The sequence below is a fragment of the Hyperoodon ampullatus genome, assembly GCF_949752795.1.
Source record: "Hyperoodon ampullatus genome assembly, chromosome: 1".
In the NCBI taxonomy this organism is placed as follows: domain Eukaryota; kingdom Metazoa; phylum Chordata; class Mammalia; order Artiodactyla; family Ziphiidae; genus Hyperoodon; species Hyperoodon ampullatus.
In genome coordinates this window covers 36315051-36337598 of record NC_136914.1, presented here as the reverse complement: position 1 = coordinate 36337598, position 22548 = coordinate 36315051, and the positions used below count along the sequence as shown (strand labels likewise).

General features: G+C 38.6%; 1 protein-coding gene across 2 annotated transcripts in view; it reads left to right on the top strand.

The window, feature by feature from the left end:
- Positions 1 to 22548, top strand: part of PTPN13 (protein tyrosine phosphatase non-receptor type 13) — a gene marked incomplete at its 5' end in the record, with an annotated part of 165821 nt that overhangs the window by 81212 nt on the left and 62061 nt on the right. For both annotated transcript variants that reach the window (XM_079712031.1, XM_079712030.1), the window contains 5 exons: positions 3354 to 3536; positions 6417 to 6579; positions 11844 to 12261; positions 12403 to 12500; positions 14101 to 14157. In XM_079712031.1, coding sequence (XP_079568157.1) covers positions 3354 to 3536; positions 6417 to 6579; positions 11844 to 12261; positions 12403 to 12500; positions 14101 to 14157 — 919 coding nt within the window. The remainder of the gene's footprint in view (positions 1 to 3353; positions 3537 to 6416; positions 6580 to 11843; positions 12262 to 12402; positions 12501 to 14100; positions 14158 to 22548) is intronic.

Below are 22548 nucleotides of genomic sequence, written 5' to 3'. Positions count from 1 at the left end.
ATAAGAAAGGCAAGTTGAAACTAATTCTAGAGTTGTTTTGCTTTGTTTTTTCTTAAAAAGCTTAAGATTCAATTATATCTTCTAAAAATAGTCTTTCCATTAATGCCAACTAATTCACACAGGGGAAGGGGGTTAGAAAAATTGATTTATAGTTTCAGTTCTGCCACCATGTTCCTGTAAGACCTCAGATGAATAACAGTGCATTTATGATTAGAAAAGACTACTATGCAAACTTCCAATGTGAACAGCAAATATATGATAATATTCTATTGAGAAGAGAAAATTCAGAATATTCTCCTCTTGAGGGGACTTCCCCAGTGGTCCAGTGGTTAAGACTCCCTGCTTCCACTGCAGGGCATGCAGGTTCGATTCCGGTCGGGGAACTAAGATCCCATATGCCCTGTGGCATGGCCAACAAAAAAATAAAATAAAATAAAAGAATATTCTCCTCTTGCAGCTCCCCAGGATGTAACAGCATGCCTTAAATTTGCTGCTCCATAATAAGGGAAGGGAGCCAAGTTTCCCAGCCCTACAAATATCTGTAAAGGGGTTTCATTCACAGACTTACACCACCTTTAATCTAGGATTCATGGTAAGAAAGACAGGGTGTTTTGTTTTAAGTTGACTCTACTTTTAAACACATTACCTTATGTACTTATTTTTTCCTCGATTATTACATGTTTATACTTGTAGGAAGTAAATATCAAGTTATATTTTTATTAATAAAGGTAGAAGACAGATTAACACAGCAGAAAGAATTTGCATGGGGATTTTCAGACAGTCTTGCATTTGAATTCTTGTTCCAACCAACTGGGTAAACTTGGACAATGTACTTTAACCTCTCTGAGCTTCAGTTTTCCCCATATAAGTAGTGTGCTTAATGCATAGTAGGCTGCCCTTCTCCTTCTAATAATGTATCCTGTTACTCCTTTTCTCTTCAGCTTGAGCATCTTTCTTCTAACCTAAGAATTTTTTTTTAAATCTCATTAATACACCCTTCCAAGGTTACCCTTCTGCTATATATCATATTGCCTCTGAAAAACTTTTATATCTTTTTGTAAATCTGCTTTATTGAGGTATAATTTACATATAATAAAATTGACCACTTTTATTTTTTTTAAAATACATTTATTTATTTATGGCTGCATTGGGTCTTTGTTGCTGCGCAGGGGCTTTCTCTAGTTGTGGTGAGCGGGGTCTACTCCTTGTGGTGTGCAGGCTTCTCATTGCAGTGGCTTCTCTTGTTGCAGAGCACAGGCTCTAGGCACACAGCCTTCAGTAGTTGTGGCACGCGGGCTTCAGTAGTTGTGGCACACGGGCTTAGTTGCTCCGTGGCATGCGGAATCTTCCCGGACCAGGGCTCAAACCCGTGTCCCCTGCACTGGCAGGCAGATTCTTAACCACTGCACCACAAGGGAAGCCCAAAATTGCCCACTTTTAAATGTTCAATTCAGTGAGTTTTGAAAATATATATACAGTTGAGCAACCATTTCCACAACCATGATAAAGAACAAGGGTTAGCAAACTGTGGTCTGCCTATTTTATAAGTAAGCTTTTATTGGAACTTGGCCATGCTCATTTGTTTCCCTATTGTCTGTATCTGCTTTCACACTACAACAGCAGGGTTAAGTAGTTACGACAGAGATCATATGACCCACAAAGCTGAAAATGTTTCCTATCTAGCCCTTTAAATAAAAAGTTTGCCAAAAATATAACACTTCCAACACCAAAAATTTCCCTTATGTCCCTTTCCATTCAGTCCCTTCCCCCCTATTCCTAACCTCTGGCAAATACTGATCTGCTTTCTATCACCATAATTTTTTCTTTTCCAGAATTTCATTTAAAGAATCATATATTGCATAGTCTTCTCTGTCTGGTTCTTTGCACTTAGAATAATGCTTTTGAGATTCGTCCATGTGTGGTGTGTATAGTAGTTTGTTTATAATGGCTGAGGAGTTTTCTGTTGTACAGATATGCAATGATTTGTTTATTTTTTCTTTAGTTGATGGATATAAAGCTGCTTTAAACACTCAAATACACATTTTTGCATGAACGTATGATTTTTCTTTTTCTTGAGTAAATACCTACCATTAGGTTTGCTGGGATCTATGGTAAGTGTATGTGTTACTTCTGCAGAACTGCCAAATTGTTCTCAAGTGGTTGTACAGTTTTACAGTACTACCAGTAACGTATGGGATTTCCAGTTGCTCTACACCCTTAAAAACACTGGGTATGTTTAGTTTTGTTTTCTTTTTTTTTTTCATTTTAGCTATTGAAATAAGGTAAGCAGTGGTTTATGATTGTGGTTTTAATTTGTATTTCCCTAATTACTGTTATTTTGAGCATCTTTTCATATGTTTATTTGTCGTTCGTGTATCTTCTTTGTTGATGTGTCTAATAAAATCCTTTGCCCATTTTTGTATCTGGTTATTTTGTATCTGAGAAGTATGTATTCTTTATGTATTCTAGATATGATTCCTTATCTCCCAGTCTGTGACTTGCCTTTGTTTTCCTGTCATTGACTTTTGTTTTGTTTTGTTTTTTGTTTTTTTGTGGTACGCGGGCCTCTCACCGCTGGGGCCTCTCACCACTGCTCCCTCTCCCGCTGCGGAGCACAGGCTCTGGATGCACAGGTTCAGGGGCCATGGCTCACGGGCCCAGCCGGTCCGCAGCATGTGGGATCCTCCCGGACCGGGGCATGAACCCGCGCCCCCTGCATTGGCAGGTGGACTCTCAACCACTGCGCCACCAGGGAAGCCCCTGTCATTGACTTTTGAAGCACAGAAATTTCTGATGTTAATGAAGCTTCAGTTTAGCAATTTCCTTCTGTGGTTCCTGCTTTTTTTTTTTTTTTTTTTTTTTTGCTGTACGCGGGCTTCTCACTGCTGTGGCCTCTCCCGTTGCGGAGCACAGGCTCCGGACACACAGGCTCCGCGGCCATGGCTCGCGGGCCCAGCCGCTCCACGGCACGTGGGATCTTCCGGGACCGGGGCACGAACCCGCGTCCCCTGCATCGGCAGGCGGACTCTCAACCACTGCGCCACCAGGGAAGCCCGGTTCCTGCTTTTTATGTCCCGTCTAAGATATCTTTGTCTAACCCACAGTCAAATATTTTCTAAATTTTCTAGTTTTAGCTCCTGTATTTAAGTCTGTTATCGTTTTGGGGATAATTTTCATATATTGGCTAAAGTAAGGGTCAAGATTTATTTTCTTGGCATACGAATATCCAGTTGTTCCAGCAACATTTGTTTAAGAGACTATCCTTTCCATATTAAATGACATTGGTACAACTTCTGTATCTTTAAGTCACCTTTTCCAAGGTGCATTGTTATGTTATGGTATTGTTCCAACAGGTCTGCCAAAGACTGACAGAATATGGAGTTCATTTTCACCGGGTGCACCCTGAGAAAAAGTCACAAACGGGAATACTGCTTGGAGTCTGTTCTAAAGGTGTCCTTGTGTTTGAGGTTCACAATGGAATTCGCACATTGGTCCTTCGCTTTCCATGGAGGGAAACCAAGAAGATTTCTTTTTCCGTATGTCCATTTTAACCTCTCTTGATTCTACATTTAAATTGGTGTTGTCGATTTCAAATGTAACGTATTAATTGACTTTTCTTAAGCGAACTTTAAACCCTGGCATTTAGTAGGGCTTATATGTCTTAATACTATTTAACTCTTCTTTCTTAGTTGTGGGAAGTATTATTGAGATTTTGTTTTTGGTTTTCTCAGAAGGTGATTTTTAAAAGAATTCTTAGCTGGTTATATGCTCAATTAACTTTAGTTAAATTACAACCAAGTTGACTTCTCTGTTAATTCAGAACTTTTTCTAGGGTACTAATACTTCTCACATGGAGAAAACCCTCTAATGTATTTAAGACTGATAATTATCTTAACCCCAGTGAACTTTGTCTAGTTTAGTAATAGGTCCCTCACAGAACTGTATGTGAATCTCAGTGGTCCAGAGATTTACTGACTTTTATGAACTAGCCTCAGGACTTTCTACAGTTTTAAGTTTTAGTGTGTAGTCTCTGGAGATAAAGTTAGGAAAGCAATTTTTAGAAAATCATGTTTATGAAAGATAATGAACTATAAAGGCATATTTTGATTTTGGAAGTAGGTAGAAAATCTGAACATTGAAGTGTGATTGGCAAACCCCAGAGGTAAATCAAAAATCTGTTCAGGTATTTGTTTTACTAATGGTATTCAGGGACTACTGACCTCTTTAGTTTATATTTGGGCTGAAATATGGTTTCACCAGAACAAACAAAATTTATAAATTTATAATATCAAGGTCCCAACTGACTGTGGATAATCTTCAACCTAGAGACCTTTGGAATCATTTCTAGACCTGAGGGTTAGTTGGTTGGTTTCCCGTGAAACCCAGAGATACCACTAAGATTACCACATAATAATGTATTCTCTCAGGAAATCCCAGACCATCCTCATCTTCCCAAGATTGTCAAGATCAGGAAATTACCTAGGTTTAACTTACCTTCCCCAATGAAAATGCTGGCAGAGCAAGTGCCTAGAGGAAACCTTGATGAATTAAATACAAATCTAATTTGGACCAGTTTTAAAAGGGCAGCAAATCAAATAATCATCCAGCATTCAGCCATCATTTACCAGCTATCACATCAGCCCTGCAATAAAAATAGAACTAGCTGTGATTAGCTCATTTTTAAAGATCTCCAGTAGTAAAGAATAGCCCACATTTCCCTGCAAACTATTCCTGTCTTTAACAGAACTTGTTTATCCTGTAGTTCTTTCTCTAACACAGAGCTCTCTTTTTTATACTCTCCTTTTTTCTTCCACTGGCCTCTGGGGAGATGGATAAGTTACCCTTCGCCCTTCTCATCTCTTACAACTGAATTTCCTTAGGCACATTTCTTGTCCAGTCCATAAGTTAACACTTAGGATCAATTATCCTTATGATCTGTTTCAAACCTGTACAGCTTTACAACTGTGGAGTTCAACATCCTTGGGAATTACTTGATAGTGGTTAAGTGCAGTGTTTGTTAGGAGAAAAATTCCCCAATTATTTGAAGAGTTACCAGGAATGCTACTGGTAGTCAGGATACTAGTTTGGTGCTGCTATAGCTTTAACTCCTCTCTAATACTTGCTGATTTCCTTTTCTTAAGAAAGAGAGAACAGGGTCCCCAAGATTTCATTGGTAACAACATCTAGCAAGAATTTAATAGTCTTATTTTGTTTTTAAGACCAGGAATTATGAAGATGGCACCTGCATGATTGAAGTTTGAGTAATACTCTGTTATCATATCTTTTGTGAGTCTACGAAATTTGACTTGTCTGAGCCTATTCCTGCATTTGACAGCAAGACAAGGGACATGATATAGAGGAAATAATTTGTACAGTAGAGAAGCCAAGAGCTACAGTAGAATCTAGCTGGGCTTGAGCAATTCTCCAGAGACATTAGTCTTAGATCCCTGACATGTTGAATGCTAGTCTCTTAAGGCATATGGATCACTGCAAGCCTTACCACATAGGTCGCAATATTTCAGGATGTCCTCTTACATATGAAACATTCATTTTTAAGAAACAGGGAGATAAAACTGATTGATGATTCTTTTCCTTTCCCAGAATTTGGCAAGAATCACTGTCTCTAAATATTGATGTGTTTCATCTCTCAGCCCAGCAGTTATGTTATCCGGTGTTTCTGCATTCCAACATTTTCCTTAACTTCCCACATCTTCCATCCCAGCCTTCATGCCACCAAGATTTTTCTTGATTGAATCACAGTGCTTATTATTGCATATTAATATCAGTTTTTGTTGAACTTCATTTTCTTTGTCTAAGGCGGTAGAACATATATTTCTTGTAATTTCTTTTTTAAATAGTTTTGGTGTTTGTAAACATTGCAGTAAACTCAAAATATCAGTAATCTTTTTTTTTCTTTTTTTTTTTTTTGTGGTACATGCGCCTTTCACTGCTGTGGCCTCTCCCTGTGCTCCGGACGTGCAGGCTTAGCGGCCATAGCTCACGGGCCCAGCTACTCCACGGCATGTGGGACCTTCCCGGACCGGGACACGAACCCGTGTCCTCTGCATCGGCAGGCAGACTCTCAACCACTGCGCCACCGGGGAAGCCCAAAATATCAGTAATCTTTAAAGGAAACTGTTTCCCTTGCTGGTGGCCGGTATACAGTCTGTACAATCTGATTTAGGCTATAATTTCTAAAAGTGGCAAATAATTTTAATTTCATTTATTTCCTAAATTTCTAACAATACAGAGCTATATTTTTCTATATTTATATTAGATATAGGTCAATGAGTATTCATGCCTAATAATGTGAGTAAAAATAATATCTGTACTTACTCATTGTTTCTAAAATTTGGTCATGCAATGAAGCGATAGGAAAATATCCTAATTTTAAATACCCTTGATTAATATTGTAGAAAAAGAAAATCACATTGCAGAATACATCAGATGGAATAAAACACGCCTTCCAGACAGACAACAGTAAGATATGCCAGTACCTGCTGCACCTCTGCTCTTCCCAGCATAAGTTCCAGCTGCAAATGAGAGCAAGACAGAGCAACCAAGATGCCCAGAATATCGGTAAGGAGAAGCAAACTGTGTCAGATGACTCCAGGGTAGATGCACGATTTTTGCCACAAACTTTAAAAGAACTTCCACTTTTAGGATGAAAATGACAAGGTATGTAGATGTTAAATGACTAAGTCAAGTTCATAAAGGTGTCATAAATGAAGCTGAGATGTCAACTTCATGTTTATTTTGAAAACAGCACCCCTCATCCGTCAGGGAGTACCTGTTGAACTATTTTGTGCTGATTGTTAGGCTAGCTGATGTAAATATTGTACAAGTTTCAGACACATTCTCTACCCATAGTAAACTTACACACTGGGAGATAAGACCAACAAACATGAAACAGTAATACACAATAGAGGGTAAGGTTTCAATAACAGGTTATATTGTACAGTCTCTGATATACACTACAGGAGGAAAAGGAGATCAGAGGATAGAGTATGTGAGTGATGGCACTTGAATTGGAATTTTCAGGACAAAAATAATTAAGTATCTTGACGATAAATGGAAGGGCTTTCCAGATAATGGAAAGAACATGGGAAACAAGGTGGGGGGCTCTGCACCCAGAATGGGGAAGTCATGAACCATAACAGTTTTGGGGGTGACAGATTTCAGTTTTACTTGGTCACGTCCCTGTTCTGAGACTGATGTGAGTAACCATAGTACCAATATTAGTGCTCAGGAGAGCACTTTCAGTTCCTTTTGAAAAGGAACCAACAGAAGAAACCAATTTAGCTCTGAAGAAAATCTCAATCAGAACTGAAATATTTAAAGCTTACTCTGCAAGACCACATGTAGAGATTAAAGTTGTAGAAAGTCTAGTTCTGCATATTAAATTCTTATAGACTTCAGTGAAACACTTTTTTAATCAAGAATTTGATTAAAAAATTAAATGTAATGGCACTGATGACTCTGTGCAGCAGAGCCCTATGAGTTCTTTATCCGAAACTTCTCATGTAGAATCAGACTGGGGTGATGGCAACCTATGAATAAACGTTTCTCAGCCTTTCAGAATCAAGATGGTAGGGTCTGTATACTGATTAAAAATGAAGGTTCCAGAAACCTATGTGACACTTAGTGAATCACAGTCTTTGGGCATTGGGTCCCTGGAATCTGCATTTTAACAGCTTTTCCTCAGTAGTGATTTTATGCATGCTACAATATGATAACTGTTGCTGTAATCTCATTATTCCATTTCTTTCCCTGCTTGCTCTGCTAAAAAATTTGTATGCTCTTATATATTTTCAAAGTATAGTGAAATATACGGAATGAAGTAAGTCAGAAAGAGAAAAACAAATACCGTATGTCAACACATTTATATGGAATCTAAAAAACAAAACAAAAAAATGGTCATGAAGAACCTAGGGGCAAGACGGGAATAAAGACACAGACCTACTAGAGAATGGACTTGAGGATACGGAGAGGGGGAAGGGTAAGCTGGGACGAAGTGAGAGAGTGGCATGGACATATATACACTACCAAACTTAAAATAGATAGCTACTGGGAAGCAGCCGCATAGCACAGGGAGATCAGCTCTGTGCTTTGTGACCACCTAGAGGGATGGGATAGGGAGGGTGGGAGGGAGGGAGACGCAAGAGGGAAGAGATATGGGGATATATGTATATGTATAACTGATTCACTTTGTTATAAAGCAGAAACTAACATACCATTGTAAAGCAATTGTACTCCAATGAAGATGTTAAAAAAAAAAAAAAAAGAATGAGGAGCCACTGCCATGAGAAGCCTGCGCACCACAAGGAAGAGTAGCCCCCGCTCGCTGCAACTAGAGAAAGCCTACACACAGCAACAAAGACCCAACGCAGCCAAAAATAAGTAAATAAAATAAATAAATTTTTTTTAAAAGTATAATAAAATAAACTTATGAGAGCCATTGATATGCCTACTTAGATTAATATTCTATTCAAGTCAGAATTGAAAAATTGAAGGTTACATTATTATAGATGTGGTATAGGGTGCTATAGTGAAGAGTCAGAAGACAAAACTATGAACCAGCTTTCCACCCTCAGCATTTCAATGATATATTGTGGTAGTTAACATGAACTGTGTGGCAAGACTGCCAGTGTTCAAACCACGCTCTCTTACTTGCAAGCTCTGAAACCGTGGGCAGGCGACTCAAACTCTCTGCCTTAGTTCCCCATCTGGTAAAATGATTATCATAATGATAATACCAACATCATAAGGTTATTGTGAAGATGAAATGAATTCATACATGTAAAAGTGCCGGCACAAAATAAGTATTGAATAAATATTCATTATCCTCATTACCATCATCATCAACATTGTTTTACCACAACTACCACTAGTTATAGTAGTAGTAGGATGACCTTAGGAAAGTAACTGACGTTTTGAGGTCTCATTTTCTTCACCCATGAAGTGGGAATGTTCTACATATTTCAGTTTTCCCCCTAAGAACTCAACTATGTATCCTTAAATTCATATGTAAAAGGACTTTAAGATGGTGTTATCTACTACATCTATTCCCTGATTTTGTTAAGCCTTGAAAGGAATTATTTTCTGCTTGGAAGCAGCTTAGAAGTAACTACCTGCCTACTTAACTGTCTGTACTAGACAAGTGAAAATAACCAGTGTTATCTATTGGAAGTTGATGGGGTCACAAGTGTATGTTGCTTCTTTAGAGTCATAGGATGTGGGTGATAGAAAGAACCTTAGAGGCCATTAAGTCCAAAATTTTACTGATGAGGAAACAGGTTCAGAGAAAAGAGTGTCTCACTTAACCTCATAGTTAGAGGTCAAAGGAGACTAGAACCTGATCTCTTAATTCCTAATCCAGTAGTCTTTCTATTTGATAAGTTTCCAAAGAACTAATTTGCATGGAATTAAGTTAAGATTAATAATCATTTACTGAGCACTTGCTACATGCTAGGTGCTATGGGTTACAAAAATAAATGAAGCCCCTCTCCTCAAAAGAGCATACAATTTAGTTGATGGTATAAGGAAATACAAAACAAGTACAAGAGACTGAATAACAGCACAGTGTGGATTGCAGACTGAGTGTGGAACTAACAAAGGCTTTGAGTTCAAATTTGAAACATTAGTAATAGGATGTAGGTTCATTCTAATGTCCTTTCCCATCCTGGTGGTCCATGTTGGAGTCCTTTCCAGGTGAAAGGCAGTAGGACAGTAGATAAGTGGGTGGTTTATAATTCCATCCCATGGATATGTGCAACGCTTTAAGTTCTACCCAGGAATGAGCTATGAATGGATTTGAATAACATAATCCTTGGTATGTTTACAAAACAGATATAACTTAAGCTGAACTGGTGGTCCCTATGCCTGCCAAAGTTTGGTCTACATTTTCCTTTAGGGTGAAGAAAACTTTTGGGTATAGAGGCATTTCCCAGTAGTTGAATCTGTTTAAGACTCAGTTTTTGCGTCCTTGAATAAAGTCTGCTCTCAAAGTAAAAGAAAATAGAATTAATGTTATCTGCTCTCATAAAAACTCTATTAGAAGCTAAAGATTATACTGGGAATTTTAAAACAAAAGTTTTTTTTTATTGTTATGTTTTAACTTGGTGTCCACTTCTACTTCAGAGAAAGAATGTTGAATTTTCCTGGTGATGAGACATGTTTATTTTTTTTTAAATCTTTATTGGAGTATAATTGCTTTACAGTGTTGTGTTAGTTTCTGCTGTACAACAGAGTGAATCAGCTATATGTATACATATATCCCCATACCCCCTCCCACTTGAGCCTCCCTCCCACCCTCCCTATCCCACCCCTCTAGGTCATCACAAAGCGTTGAACTGATCTCCCTGTGCTATGCAGCAGCTTCCCACTAGCCATCCATTTTACACTTGGTAGTTATATATGTCAATGCCACTCTCTCACTTCATCCCAGCTTCCCCTTCCCTCCCTGTGTCCTCAAGAGACATGTTTATTTAAACTTCATTCTGATGCATGAATATGAAAGAGTTGCATTGTTTTCCTATCTGTTTACACCTGAGATGAAATATTGATTATTAATCTCCTAGGAATTAGAAGATAAATGAAACAGAATCTTAAGATCTAAATCAGCAACATTTGACATTCTCTTTTTAAAAAACAAGTTTTCACAGCTGTTTTACATAGTGGTCAAGCTGTATTGGTACTTTCCATGGGGAGACCAATTGGGGTGCCTTGTGATGTGGATTACTAATGCATGAACAACCAAACCATTTGAAATTCTGTGCTTCTGGTCCTTTATATACATGAAAGGATTTTGATGCCAAAATTCTGTGATGCAGTGCTTTCGTTTATAGCCTCAAATGTTCCAATACTGACATGACATTGGTTCTCACAAAATAATAGCCAATTACTTGTTACAAGGTATCTCTAAATTTGACCCCTACAAGAATACTTTGGGTATGTATTTAGGAGTGAAAGGAATTTAAGCATAAAAAGAACCCCAGCTCCTTAATCATGTTAATTAACAGAAACAAAAAAGACAAGTAATGTGTGGTTCTCTTGTGACCCCTGGGCCTCAGTTAAATCAGGAAAAGTCCACAAGGTAGGGAGGTGGTATTGGCATAGTAATGAACTGACAGAAAATTGGCCATGAAAGGCTTTTGTTTCGGTTTGGGGTTTTTGTGTTTTTGTTTTTGTTTGTTTGTTTTTTAGTAGTAGTTTTGTTGAAACCTAATTCACATACCATACAATTTACCCACTTAAAGTGCACAATTCAATGATTTTTAGTATATCCACATTGTTAACAGAGTTGTGCAAACATCACCACAATCTGCCATAAGCTTTTAAAAATATAATAAGAACTTTTTCTCTGGGCAAAACTCTCCTCTGCACAGCTCTTTTCAGGCATGATCTCACTATATTGGCCTATCCAGGTTTTATCTCTCCCTCTCCCCATCCTTGGTTTGATGGGATTTTAGCAGAGGCACTACTAGTGATAAAATTTTCTCTGTCAAATGTCATTCTCCTTTCTAACTGAAAACTGTATTGGGGTCAGCAAGCCTGAATGAAGCCCAAACATTATTAGATCCAGGAAAATCACTAGATGAAATAAGGCAATTCTGACCAGGCCCTGGCTGTGAGAAAGCTACAAGGATGGAGAGATGGTAAGAAAACCAGAATCTTCCAACCTCCTTTTTAAAATCCTCGATTGCCACTCTGAAAGCTACCTACTTCTGATGGCAATCAAAATGATTAAAAATTGCATGCTGTTTTTTATTTATTAAAATAGCTGTTCTCATAAAAGGTTCTATGGTGTTTCCATCATGTAAAGCAATCCTATTTCCTTGTAGAGAAAGCTTCATTTAGGAGCCTGAATCTCCAAGCAGAGTCCGTTAGAGGATTTAATATGGGACGAGCAATCAGCACTGGTAGTCTGGCCAGCAGCACCCTGAACAAACTTGCCGTTCGACCTCTGTCAGTTCAAGCTGAGATTCTGAAGAGGCTATCCTGCTCAGAGCTGTCGCTTTACCAGCCATTGCAAAACAGTGCAAAAGAGAAGAGTGACAAAGCTTCTTGGGAGGAAAAGCCTAGAGGAATGAGTAAATCATACCATGATCTGAGTCAGGCCTCTCTCTATCCTCATCGGAAAAATGTCATTGTTAACATGGAATCCCCACCACAAACCACTGCGGAGTTGGTAGGAAAACCATTTCACCAGATGGCGAGATCTGATACGGAATCTTTGGCAGGATTAACAAAACTTAATAAGTAAGAACATACTTAACTAACCCAAACTACATATTTGTAAATTCTGCATTTCCTACTCTTGTTTCTGTTTTGACAATTTATTATTTTCATCATACTTTTTTACATTGACACTTCCCCCCCACCTTCCTTTTCCCTCTTTAGTTCAAAGTCTGTTGCAAGTTTAAACAGAAGTCCTGAAAGGAGGAAACAGGAATCAGACTCCTCATCCTTTGAAGACCCTGGTCAAGCATATGTTATAGGTCAGCATAAACAAGCTTACCTTCTTTCTCCCTTACCTCATGCTCATAATGAAGTGAATGAGACAGTGTTAATTACCAGGAAATTATTTTTGGTTGTATGTCCTAATTACCAAAACTTTTTGTGAATATAAAATTTTAGGCTACTTAAAAAGTACCAAGTCAAATCAAAAATTGATTTAACAAGTGATTACCTCATGGCACAGACTGTTAGCTTTCACTTGGTCACAGTTAAAGGCCATGACATTCTGACCAAGGGAACCCAGGTAGTCTGGTGCCATGGCTTTGGATAGCCTTCCTTTGGATTTTCCTTACAGTCTGTGAGAGTAGACTCCACTAATGCTATATTTTTTTTAAGAAAAGTTTATTTAGGGTACTTTCAGAATGGAATTGTGTCTAGAAAGAGATAGTTTTATGAAATGTGCTATGGTTGTTAGGTAGAAATTCTTAGTTGATTTAAGTTTTCTCAATTTCTCCCAGCTAGCTGGGGCCTATGAACTATTTAAGTATAGACAGAAGTTGTTTGTGTTTATAAATACACACTACCTTATAAGATAAACAAAAGGATTCCTGTTGTTTTGTGCATCTTAAAAGTGAACTGCATGGGAATCAATCTTTTAGAAAAGTAGACATTTAAGCACATAGGTCTGAATGACTACTCAGAATAGGAAACAGCTGGGCAGACAAGTGGTCAACAAGGATACCCTTTTCTATGGTTATTTTACTAAATAATACTAATTAACTCTCCCTTGGAACTAAGTGTGATCATAACTATACAAAGTTAAAAAGTATTTTCTCACCCTGTAATTGGATTGGGGATATGTGGAGTAAATGGAGTCAAAGAGAACTATACTATAATTGATAAGTATTTATGGAAGGTCACATTACTTTATTAATATAGGTTTCCACAGCTTTCAGAGATTATACTACCATCAATTTAAGTTGAATTGGTTAAAAATCTTTAAACAGATGAAAGACAAGACTCCATCTTATAGGTCACCCTATGCATTGAAAATAGCCTAAAAAGACACTGATTTAATCTTTCAGAAAATAATTTTCAAAGCGTATTCATATATAATGGGATCTCTTATAGATTCTAAGCTATTTTCATTAGGAAGGCTTTGTTCTACATAAAAATTCATCACATATCAGATATAGAGTAGTGAATTCCATAGAAAAACACAAGTAAAATAAAATTCAACCATAAAAAAAATTATTTTCTGCATTTGTTTTTGATTGATTTTCATTCTTATCGAATATTGAACTTTCTTTTAACATTTGAACAGATACTTTTAAAACTCATTTTAGTTTCATCATTTCATATATGACATCAAAATGTCATTGTCAGAAACAATACATTTGTGTTTAAATTTATTCTGCAAAACAAGTTGATCTGCTTAACTTGGACATTAAAAGTAGTAAAAAAAAAAAAAAAAAAAAAAAAAAAAGCCCATTGTGGGGAGACATTTTTCTGAGTGTAAATAAAAGAAATTGTTGCTGTCTTAATGTTTTGTTGATTTTTATGAATTTATCAGAAGAAATTACTTCTGTATATAGTATCTGACCATTTTTAAACTGTCTAATAATTTAATTTATACCACAGGAACGACTTTGCATAGTTCTGGAAATTCTTCATCCCAAGTACCCTTAAAAGAAAACGGTAGGTTTTCAAAATGTTTTTCCCCTCATTTCCATCATAATTTTTCTCTTGTACCTTGTAAGATAGTCATGGGCCTACTAATAAAGAGCTTTCAATTCCATGTCAAGGATTTTAGGCCTTACATTGGAGTCAGAAGAGAGTTGTGGTTTTCAGCATCTCAGTGATGTGATGGGACCTGTAGTTTCGACTAATGTTGATGAACTAGAGAAATGACAAATTCGAGATAAGGACACTAATTGGGGAGCTAAGGTAGCTTAGGTGGGAGATAATTTTGATTAAAAAGAGTTTTAACTGAGGGATGCTTCAACTGAATCTTGAAATAAAAGGAGTATTTATTCAGTCAGAATGGTGTGGATAAGTATTCCAGACCAAGGGCATAGTGTGATCAAAGACATGCAGACATGTGAGAAGATAACAGATTCAGGGAGATGTAAGAATCTCAGTATGGCGGTATGCTGGGGCCAGAGTGAAGGTTAAAAACTAAATGGCGACCAGCTTTGAGTCTTATCATAAATCTTTTGGGAAGAATTTGAAGACTTTAAATGTTGAGATTAATAGTTTAGAAAGAATCTAAGAAGAAACAAAATTGTAGGAAAAAAACTTTGTGCAATGACTTGAAGGTCAGTGGGTTCACAATTTTTATAATTTAGGTTACAAAATACTTTCATGTACATTATTTGATTTTTCTAACAACCTTCATGGGTATAAAGAATATTATTATCACTATGTATATACTACTTTCCTCCAAAAATGTTTAAGTTTTACCCTCAAATTCTTAAAGTTGAAATAATCAGAAGCGTGATGAGAAGGAAGCAAATATGCTGATCACAGGTATTAATATAGTTAAACTTGATGAAGCTTTAAGTTTAGTTCTCATTTTTCTGAGAGCCAAGGCAAAAATGAAGGCATGAAAATTAGTTGAACCATATGAAACGGTTGTTTTTGTAGGTCAAAACTGTCAGACATCAGTAAGCTATTTTGTATAATTCTCATTCTCTGATAGAAATACACATACCAGTTCTTCAAGAGAGGAACATTTTTCTTGGAAGCAAAATTGTGTCCAAAAGTAAATCTTTTTACTTTTATAATATCTTAAATACTCATAGCAAATGAAAGATTTTTTCATCTCCTATTTTTTAATGTATTAATCCTTAAAATATCTGAGGGCATACCATTAAAGAAAAAGTCAGTTTATACTTAGACCTAAGTTACTAAGACCTTGTTATATAGCTTTTTGATGACCAAAGGTCTTACATGGACTGAAGTTAGAATACCTCTGTACCTAAAATAGGTCAGTTATTAACATGTCCATAGCGGTTGTACTCATTGACTGACAGTTATTTAGTGCTTACGATGTGCCAAACACTGTTCTAAGCACGTTATGTTTCTCTCTCAATCCCCACAACAGTCCTGTTGAGCCAGAACTAATGTTACTTCCTTTTCACAAATGAGAAGCCAAAACACAGAAAGGTAGAGTTGCACAGTAGGTCATGGAGCTGGCAAAAGCTGGGGCCATGATTTGAATGCAGGATGTCTGTTTCCAGAGCCTATGCTCTAATCCACTCTTTAGACTGTCTCCTAGTATAATAATGCCTAATTATTTTTAGGTATTATTTCTCCCAGATAAACTTTCGAAATAAGCTGGATAATAATCTATTCAAGGATGAGAGCCTGAAATGTATTTTTACCTAGGTTCTAATGGAAAAGAATATGAATTTACATTGGGTACCAAATGAACATCATGTGCAGGGTAGGGTCTGTGTTTAAACCTCCAGGCACTCATCTTCCCACCTGCCCACTACAGAGGGGCCAACCCACCTTCCCATAGAGGTGTTCCCAGTTGGCTTATAGACAAGTTTATATTTTCTTCAAAATTCTCCTTCAGTCTGTCCAAGTAGCCCTGAATTAGTGCTCTGTTGAGAATTGAGTTTTGACATAATAGAGCTTGGCAAACATGTTTTTCCAAATAAGGTAACTGAAGATTAAAAAGTTAAATTACTTGCCCATTGGTCAAATACAGGACTTTTTATTCTAATTTCAGTGTTTTTCGTTGCTGAACAAGATTATTAAGAGAAAATTAGAAATGAGCATTAGTTAATACTGAATTATTTAACAATTAATACAAGAACCAATGAATAAAATTCAGTCTTAACCTTTTACAACTTTCAGAGACCCATAAAGAGTGTGAAACTTAGAAGATAAAAGAAGAAAGGAAGGAGTCTTCCAATCTTGTGAAACAAATATGGAAAGGATTCCAATCCTTTGATTAATTGTGATTTCCAAAAAGAAATAAAGGTTGCTTAACCTTTCAAAAAATGGCACATGTTATAACAGTGCTTTTTTTCTTTTTTTAAAATTATAGTTGATTTACAATATTATATTAGCTTCCAGTGTTTAACATAGTGATTCAGTATTTTATACTCCATTAAAAGTTACAGTGGCTGTAATTCGCTGCGCTGTACAGTATATCCTTGTTGCTTATCTATTTTATACATGGTAGTTTATATCTCTTAATCCCATACCCCTATCTTGACCCTCCCCACTTCCATCTCCCCACTGGTGACTAGTGGTTTGTTTTCTATATCTACGAGTCTGTTTCTGTTTTGCTATAGACATTTTTTGGGGGTTTTTTTTGCGGCACGCGGACCTCTCACTGTTGTGGCCTCTCCCGTTGCGGAGCACAGGCTCCGGATGCGCAGGCTCAGCGGCCATGGTTCACGGGCCCAGCCGCTCCGCGGCATGTGGGATCTTCCCGGACCGGGGCACGAACCCGTCTCCCCTGCATCGGCAGGCGGACTCTCAACCACTGCACCACCAGGGAAGCCCCTTTTTTTTTTTTTCATCATTGTTTGTTTGCTCTTTAGTTCTTCTAGGTCCTTGTTAAACATTTCTTGTAGTTTATTCTATTTCCAAGATTTTGGATCGTCTTTACTGTCATTACTCTGAATTGTTTTTCAGGTAGACTGCCCATTTCCTCTTCATTTGTTTGGTCTGGTGGGTTTATACCTTGCTCTTTCATCTGCTGCATATTTCTCTGTCTTCTCATTTTGTTTAACTTACAGTGTTTGGGGTCTCCTTTTCACAGGCTGCACGTTCGTAGTTCCCATTTTTTTTAGTGTCTGCCCCCAGTGGGTGAAGTTGGTTCAGTGGCTTGTGTAGGCTTCCTGGTGGAGGGTAGTGGTGTCTGTGTTCTGGTGGGTGGGGCTGGATCTTGTCTTTCTGGTGGGCAGGGCCACGTCCGGTGGTGTGTTTGGGGTGTCTGTGAACTTAGTATGATTTTAGGCGGCCTCTCTGCTAATGGGTGGGGTTGTGTTCCTGTCTTGCTAGTTGATTGGCATGGGGCATCCAGCACTGGAGCTTGCTGGCCATTGGGTGGAGCTGCGTCTTACTGTTACAATGGAGATCTCTGGGAGAGTTCTCGCCAATTGATACCATGTGGGGCTGGGAGGTCTCTGGTGGTCCAGTGTCCTGAAATCAGCTCTCCCACCTCAGAGGCTCAGGCCTGAACCAGGCCGGAGCACCAAGACCCAGTCAGCCACACAGCTCAGAAGAAAAGGGAGAATAAAAGAAAGAAAAAAATAATAAATTTTTTAAATTATTAAAATAGAAAATAATAATGTTAAAAAAAGAAGAGAGCAACCAAACCAATAAATAAATCCACCAATGATAACAAGCACTAAAAACTATTGTAAGATAAACCTAAAAATCAGAAACAAATCAGTTGCAGACAGCAAACCCCAAGTCTACAGTTGCTTCCAAAGTCCACTGTCTCAATTTTGGGATGACTCATTGTTTATTCAGGTATTCCACAGATGCAGGGTACATCAAGTTGATTGTGAGGATTTAATCTGCTGCTCCTGACGCTGCACGGAGAAATTTCCCTTTCTCTTCTGTGTTCGCACAGCTCCTGGGGTTCACCTTTGGTTTTGGGCCCACCTCTGCATGTAGGTTGCCCTCAGGCATCTGTTCCCGCCCAGACAGGACAGGGTTAAAGCAGCGGCTGATTAGGGGGCTCTGGCTTACTCATGCCCAGGGGAGGGAGGGTATGGCAGTTATAATTGGAATGCTGGCCAAGCCTGCAGCAGCAGAAGCCAACATGGCATTGCAACAGCCTGAGGTGCACCATGTGTTCTCCCAGCCAGCTTGTCCCTGGATCACAGGACCCTGGCCGTGGCATGTTGCACACGCTCTCAGGGCTGTGTGGATAGTGACCTGTGCTTGCACACAGGATTCTTGGTGGCTGCAGCAGCAGCGTTAATGTTTCATGCCTGTCTCTGGGATCTGAGCTGATAACCATGGCCCATGCCCATCTCTGGAGCTTGTTTAGGCGGTGCTCTGCCTTCTGTGGGCAGACAGGGAAGGAATCCCCTCCAGTCGCGCACCCTGAAACAATGGTCTCTTGCCCTTTTGGCAGCTCCAGCCTTTTTCCCAGACTCCCTCCCGGCTAGCTGTGGCGCAGTAGCCCCCTTCAGGCTGTGTTCACACAGCCAACCCCAGTCCTCTCCCTGGAATCTGACCTCTGACGCCTGAGCCTCAGCTCCCAGCCGCCACCTGCTCTGGCGGGTGAGCAGACAAGCCTCTCAGGCTGGTGAGTGCTGGTCGGCACTGATCCTCTGTGTGGGAATCTCTCCACTTTGCCCTCTGCACCCCTGTTGCTGCACTCTCCTCCATGGCTCCGAAGCTTCCCGCCCCCATCTCCACCAGTGAAGGGGCTTCTAGTGTGTGGAAACTTTTCCTCCTTCACAGCTCCCTCCCAGAGGTGCAGGTCCCATCCCTATTCTTTTGTCTCTGTTTTTTCTTTTATCTTTTGCCCTACCCAGGTATGTGGGGTGTTTCTTGCCTTTTGGGCAGTCTCAGGTCTTCTGCCAGCATTCAGTAGGCATTCTGTAGGAGTTGTTCCACACGTTGATGTATTTTTTATGTATTTGTGGGGAGGAAGGTGATCTCCATGTCTTACTCCACCGCCATCTTGAAAGTCCTCCTGATGTTGGCTAAAGGTTTATCAATTTTGCTTATCTTTCAAAAAACTAGCTCTTGGTTTCACTGATCTTTTCTGTTGTTTTTTTGGTCTCTATTTTTTTTTAAATTTCCTCTCTGATCTTTATTATTTCTTTCCTTCAGCTGACTTTGGGCTTTGTTCTTTTTCTCTTTCCTTTAGTTGGTAGGTTAGGTTGCTTATTTGATATTTTTCTTGTTCTTGAGGAAGGCCTGTATGACTATAAACTTCCCTCTTAGAACTGCTTTTGCGGGCTTCCCTGGTGGCATAGTGGTTGAGAGTCCACCTGCCGATGCAGGGGACACGAGTTCGTGCCCCGGTCCGGGAAGATCCCACATGCCGTGGAGTGGCTGGGCCTGTGAGCCATGGCCACTGAGCCTGTGCGTCCGGAGCCTGTGCTCCACAATGGGAGAGGCCACAACAGTGAAAGGCCCGCGTACTGCAAAAAAAAAAAAAAAAAAAAAAAGAACTGCTTTTGCTACATCTCATAATTTTGGAGAATTGTGTTTCCATTTTCATTTGTCTTAAGGTATTTTCTGATTTCCTCTTTGATTTCTTCATTGACCCATTGGTTTTTTCAGTAGCATGTTGTTTAGTCTCCACATGTTTGTTCTTTTCCCATTTTTCTTTCTGTAATTGATTTCTAGTTCCATTTTGGTAGGTCTAAGTGCTTGACATAATTTCTGTCATCTTAAATTTGTTGGGACTTGTTTTGTTGAGACTTTATCTATCCTGGAGAATGTTCCATGTGTACTTGAAAAGCATATGTATTTTGCTGTTTTGGGATGGAATTTCCTGTAGATATCTGTTAAATCCAACTGGCCTGTTGTATCATGTAAGACTACTGTTGGCTTATTGATTTCCTGTCTGGCTGATCTGTCCATTGATGTCAGTGGGGTATTAAAGTCCTCCAGCCATCCATGGGGGCTCATGTCTACTTTGCAGGACCCCAGGACTAGAGCACCCAGTCTGCGGCTCTCACCGCTTACTCCCCAAAGCTGGTCTCTGCCCATGTATTTTCCCTTTTCCTCTGAGTCCTCTTCCAGGGGCACAGGTCCTGACCTGATCATTTTTGTTTCCTTCCTACCTGACTACATGTGAGTCTTTCTTACATCCTTGGTTGTACAGGAGTCTTTCTGCCAGTCTCTAGTGAGAATTGTTCCACACATAGACTTATTTTGATGTATTCATTGGGGTGGGTGTGGGTTCCATGTTTTCTTATTCCACCATCATGATCAACCCCTCTAATATTCCTCATTAAGAGAGTCAAAAAGTAAAAACATTTAAAAAATGTGTAGAACTTATGCAAGGCTTGTGTAAAATTGGTTTGCAGTTTTTCTTGTTTTATTATAATTCAGGATTACTGTACAATTGAAAAGTAACTTTTAGCTGGATTTGTCACCTTCCTTCCTGTTCAAACCACAAAATGGGGTCAAACACCAAACTCTTAACAAAAACAAAATGCAAAAAGCAAAAAAACTCATGTGAAAAAGCTTATTCTTGTGCAAAGTAACTTGTACGGACAGTTAAGTAAACTTTTTCCCCAATATTAGAACTGATTATTGTCTTTATGAACATTCTTAATTCCTAGTAATAAAATGTTGTACAGAAGATTAGTTTTTAGTCAGATGTCAAGGACCAATGTAACTTTAAATGCTAGTTTTTTTTTCACCTAAAGTTTAATTAGAATACATACAAAGTTGAAAATTATAATAAAAAATAAAAGTCCAAAGTGCTCACAAAGGATTCAACAGATATGAGAGTTAACCAGAAACAAAAGACAGAGTCAAATAAATTGAGAACTGAAAGGAACTAAAAAGTTTATCTAAACCAAACCTTTCCATTCTATGAATGAGTTAAATGAGTCCCAGAAATGTTATATGGCTCATGTTCACTCAGCTAATTCATGCTAGCACAGAAATAAAACACCGAAATTTCCATTATGATCCTCCTTACCTACCGCCGGAGCAGTTAGTGTATTAAGTAATATAACAATGAAAAATACCTCTCTTTGTTTTTATACCAATGTGGTGTTACTGACCCATCATCCCCGAGTTTGAATTGGGTCTTTTCCCTAGAGTGAGTGATGAATTTATCCAGAGCCTCCTCTACCTATATAGTCCAGTTCCTCTTAGAATCAGTGGCATGGAGCTGCCCGATAGTTGACAAGGGTCTAGATCTATAACCAAGAAAATGAATTTTTCTTGCAAAAAGATTGTTGACTCACTTAAATTGATTATATGACTTTGCCCTTATCAGAAACATGCTTTTACTAGGAAATTCAAATAATTTACTCGTAGATGTATCTATCATTAGTATCCACAGTTATTCTAGTTGGGGACTGAATATGTCCACATGAACCTTGTGAGAGATGAGAAAGGCAACATTGGAACAACAATCTCAAATGCAGAGAGGGTGTACATTTAATTTCTAAATTATACATTTATCAATTATTCTTAAGATATTTCCCAGGTAAACATAGGGAATGACACCAGCATGTATTAATTAAAGAAATGGAAATTTCTATTTGAGCCTCTTTTACACGTTAAAATATCTGCAGAATTTGCTGTGGTCATAAAGTATATTAGTGGGAAAAGAAAATTCTTTTAAAGATGTAAAAATATGTATTCCTTGAATATTAATGCTTGTTTCCATACAGTAATTAAAATAACTCAGAGGGCTTCCCTGGTGGTGCAGTGGTTGAGAGTCCGCCTGCCCATGCAGGGGACGCGGGTTTGTGCCCCGGTCCAGGAGGTTCCCACATGCCGCGGAGTGGTTGGGCCTGTGAGCCATGGCCGCTGAGCCTGCGCGTCCGGAGCCTGTGCTCCGCAACGGGAGAGGCCACAACAGTGAGAGGCCCGCTTACCGCAAAAAAAAAAAAAAAAAAACTCAGAAATGTCTTTGATTCAATCCTCATTGAATTCTATAACTTTAAATTTAGTTGGGTTCTTATGTACTATATACCCTCAGATACTTCCTTCTTTTTTTTTTTTTTTATTTTTAGCCAATGGAAAAGTATTTTGAACATCTATATGAATATAATACCAGATAAATAGAAACTCAACATGTGCACAGTAGTGTCTAGTAACATGTAGGTCTACACCAACATCCTTTCTTCCTCTATCCCCACATTAATAAGTCACTTTATATCATGGCGGCAGAAGGGAGGGTTCCCTATTAAAAAGAGTAGGTTAGCAAAGCTTCCCTTTCCAAAATAATATTCAGCTCCACCCAACTCAAACCTTTTACTCCAGCCAAGCTGATCTGTGACGTTTTTGCAGAGCCTTTTCTGCCTTTTTTCCATCTCAGCTTTTGTTAATGCTTACTTGTTATGTATAACCATCTCCCTAATCCACTTATTAAAACTCTACCTCATGTCCTTGAAGTCTTCTTTA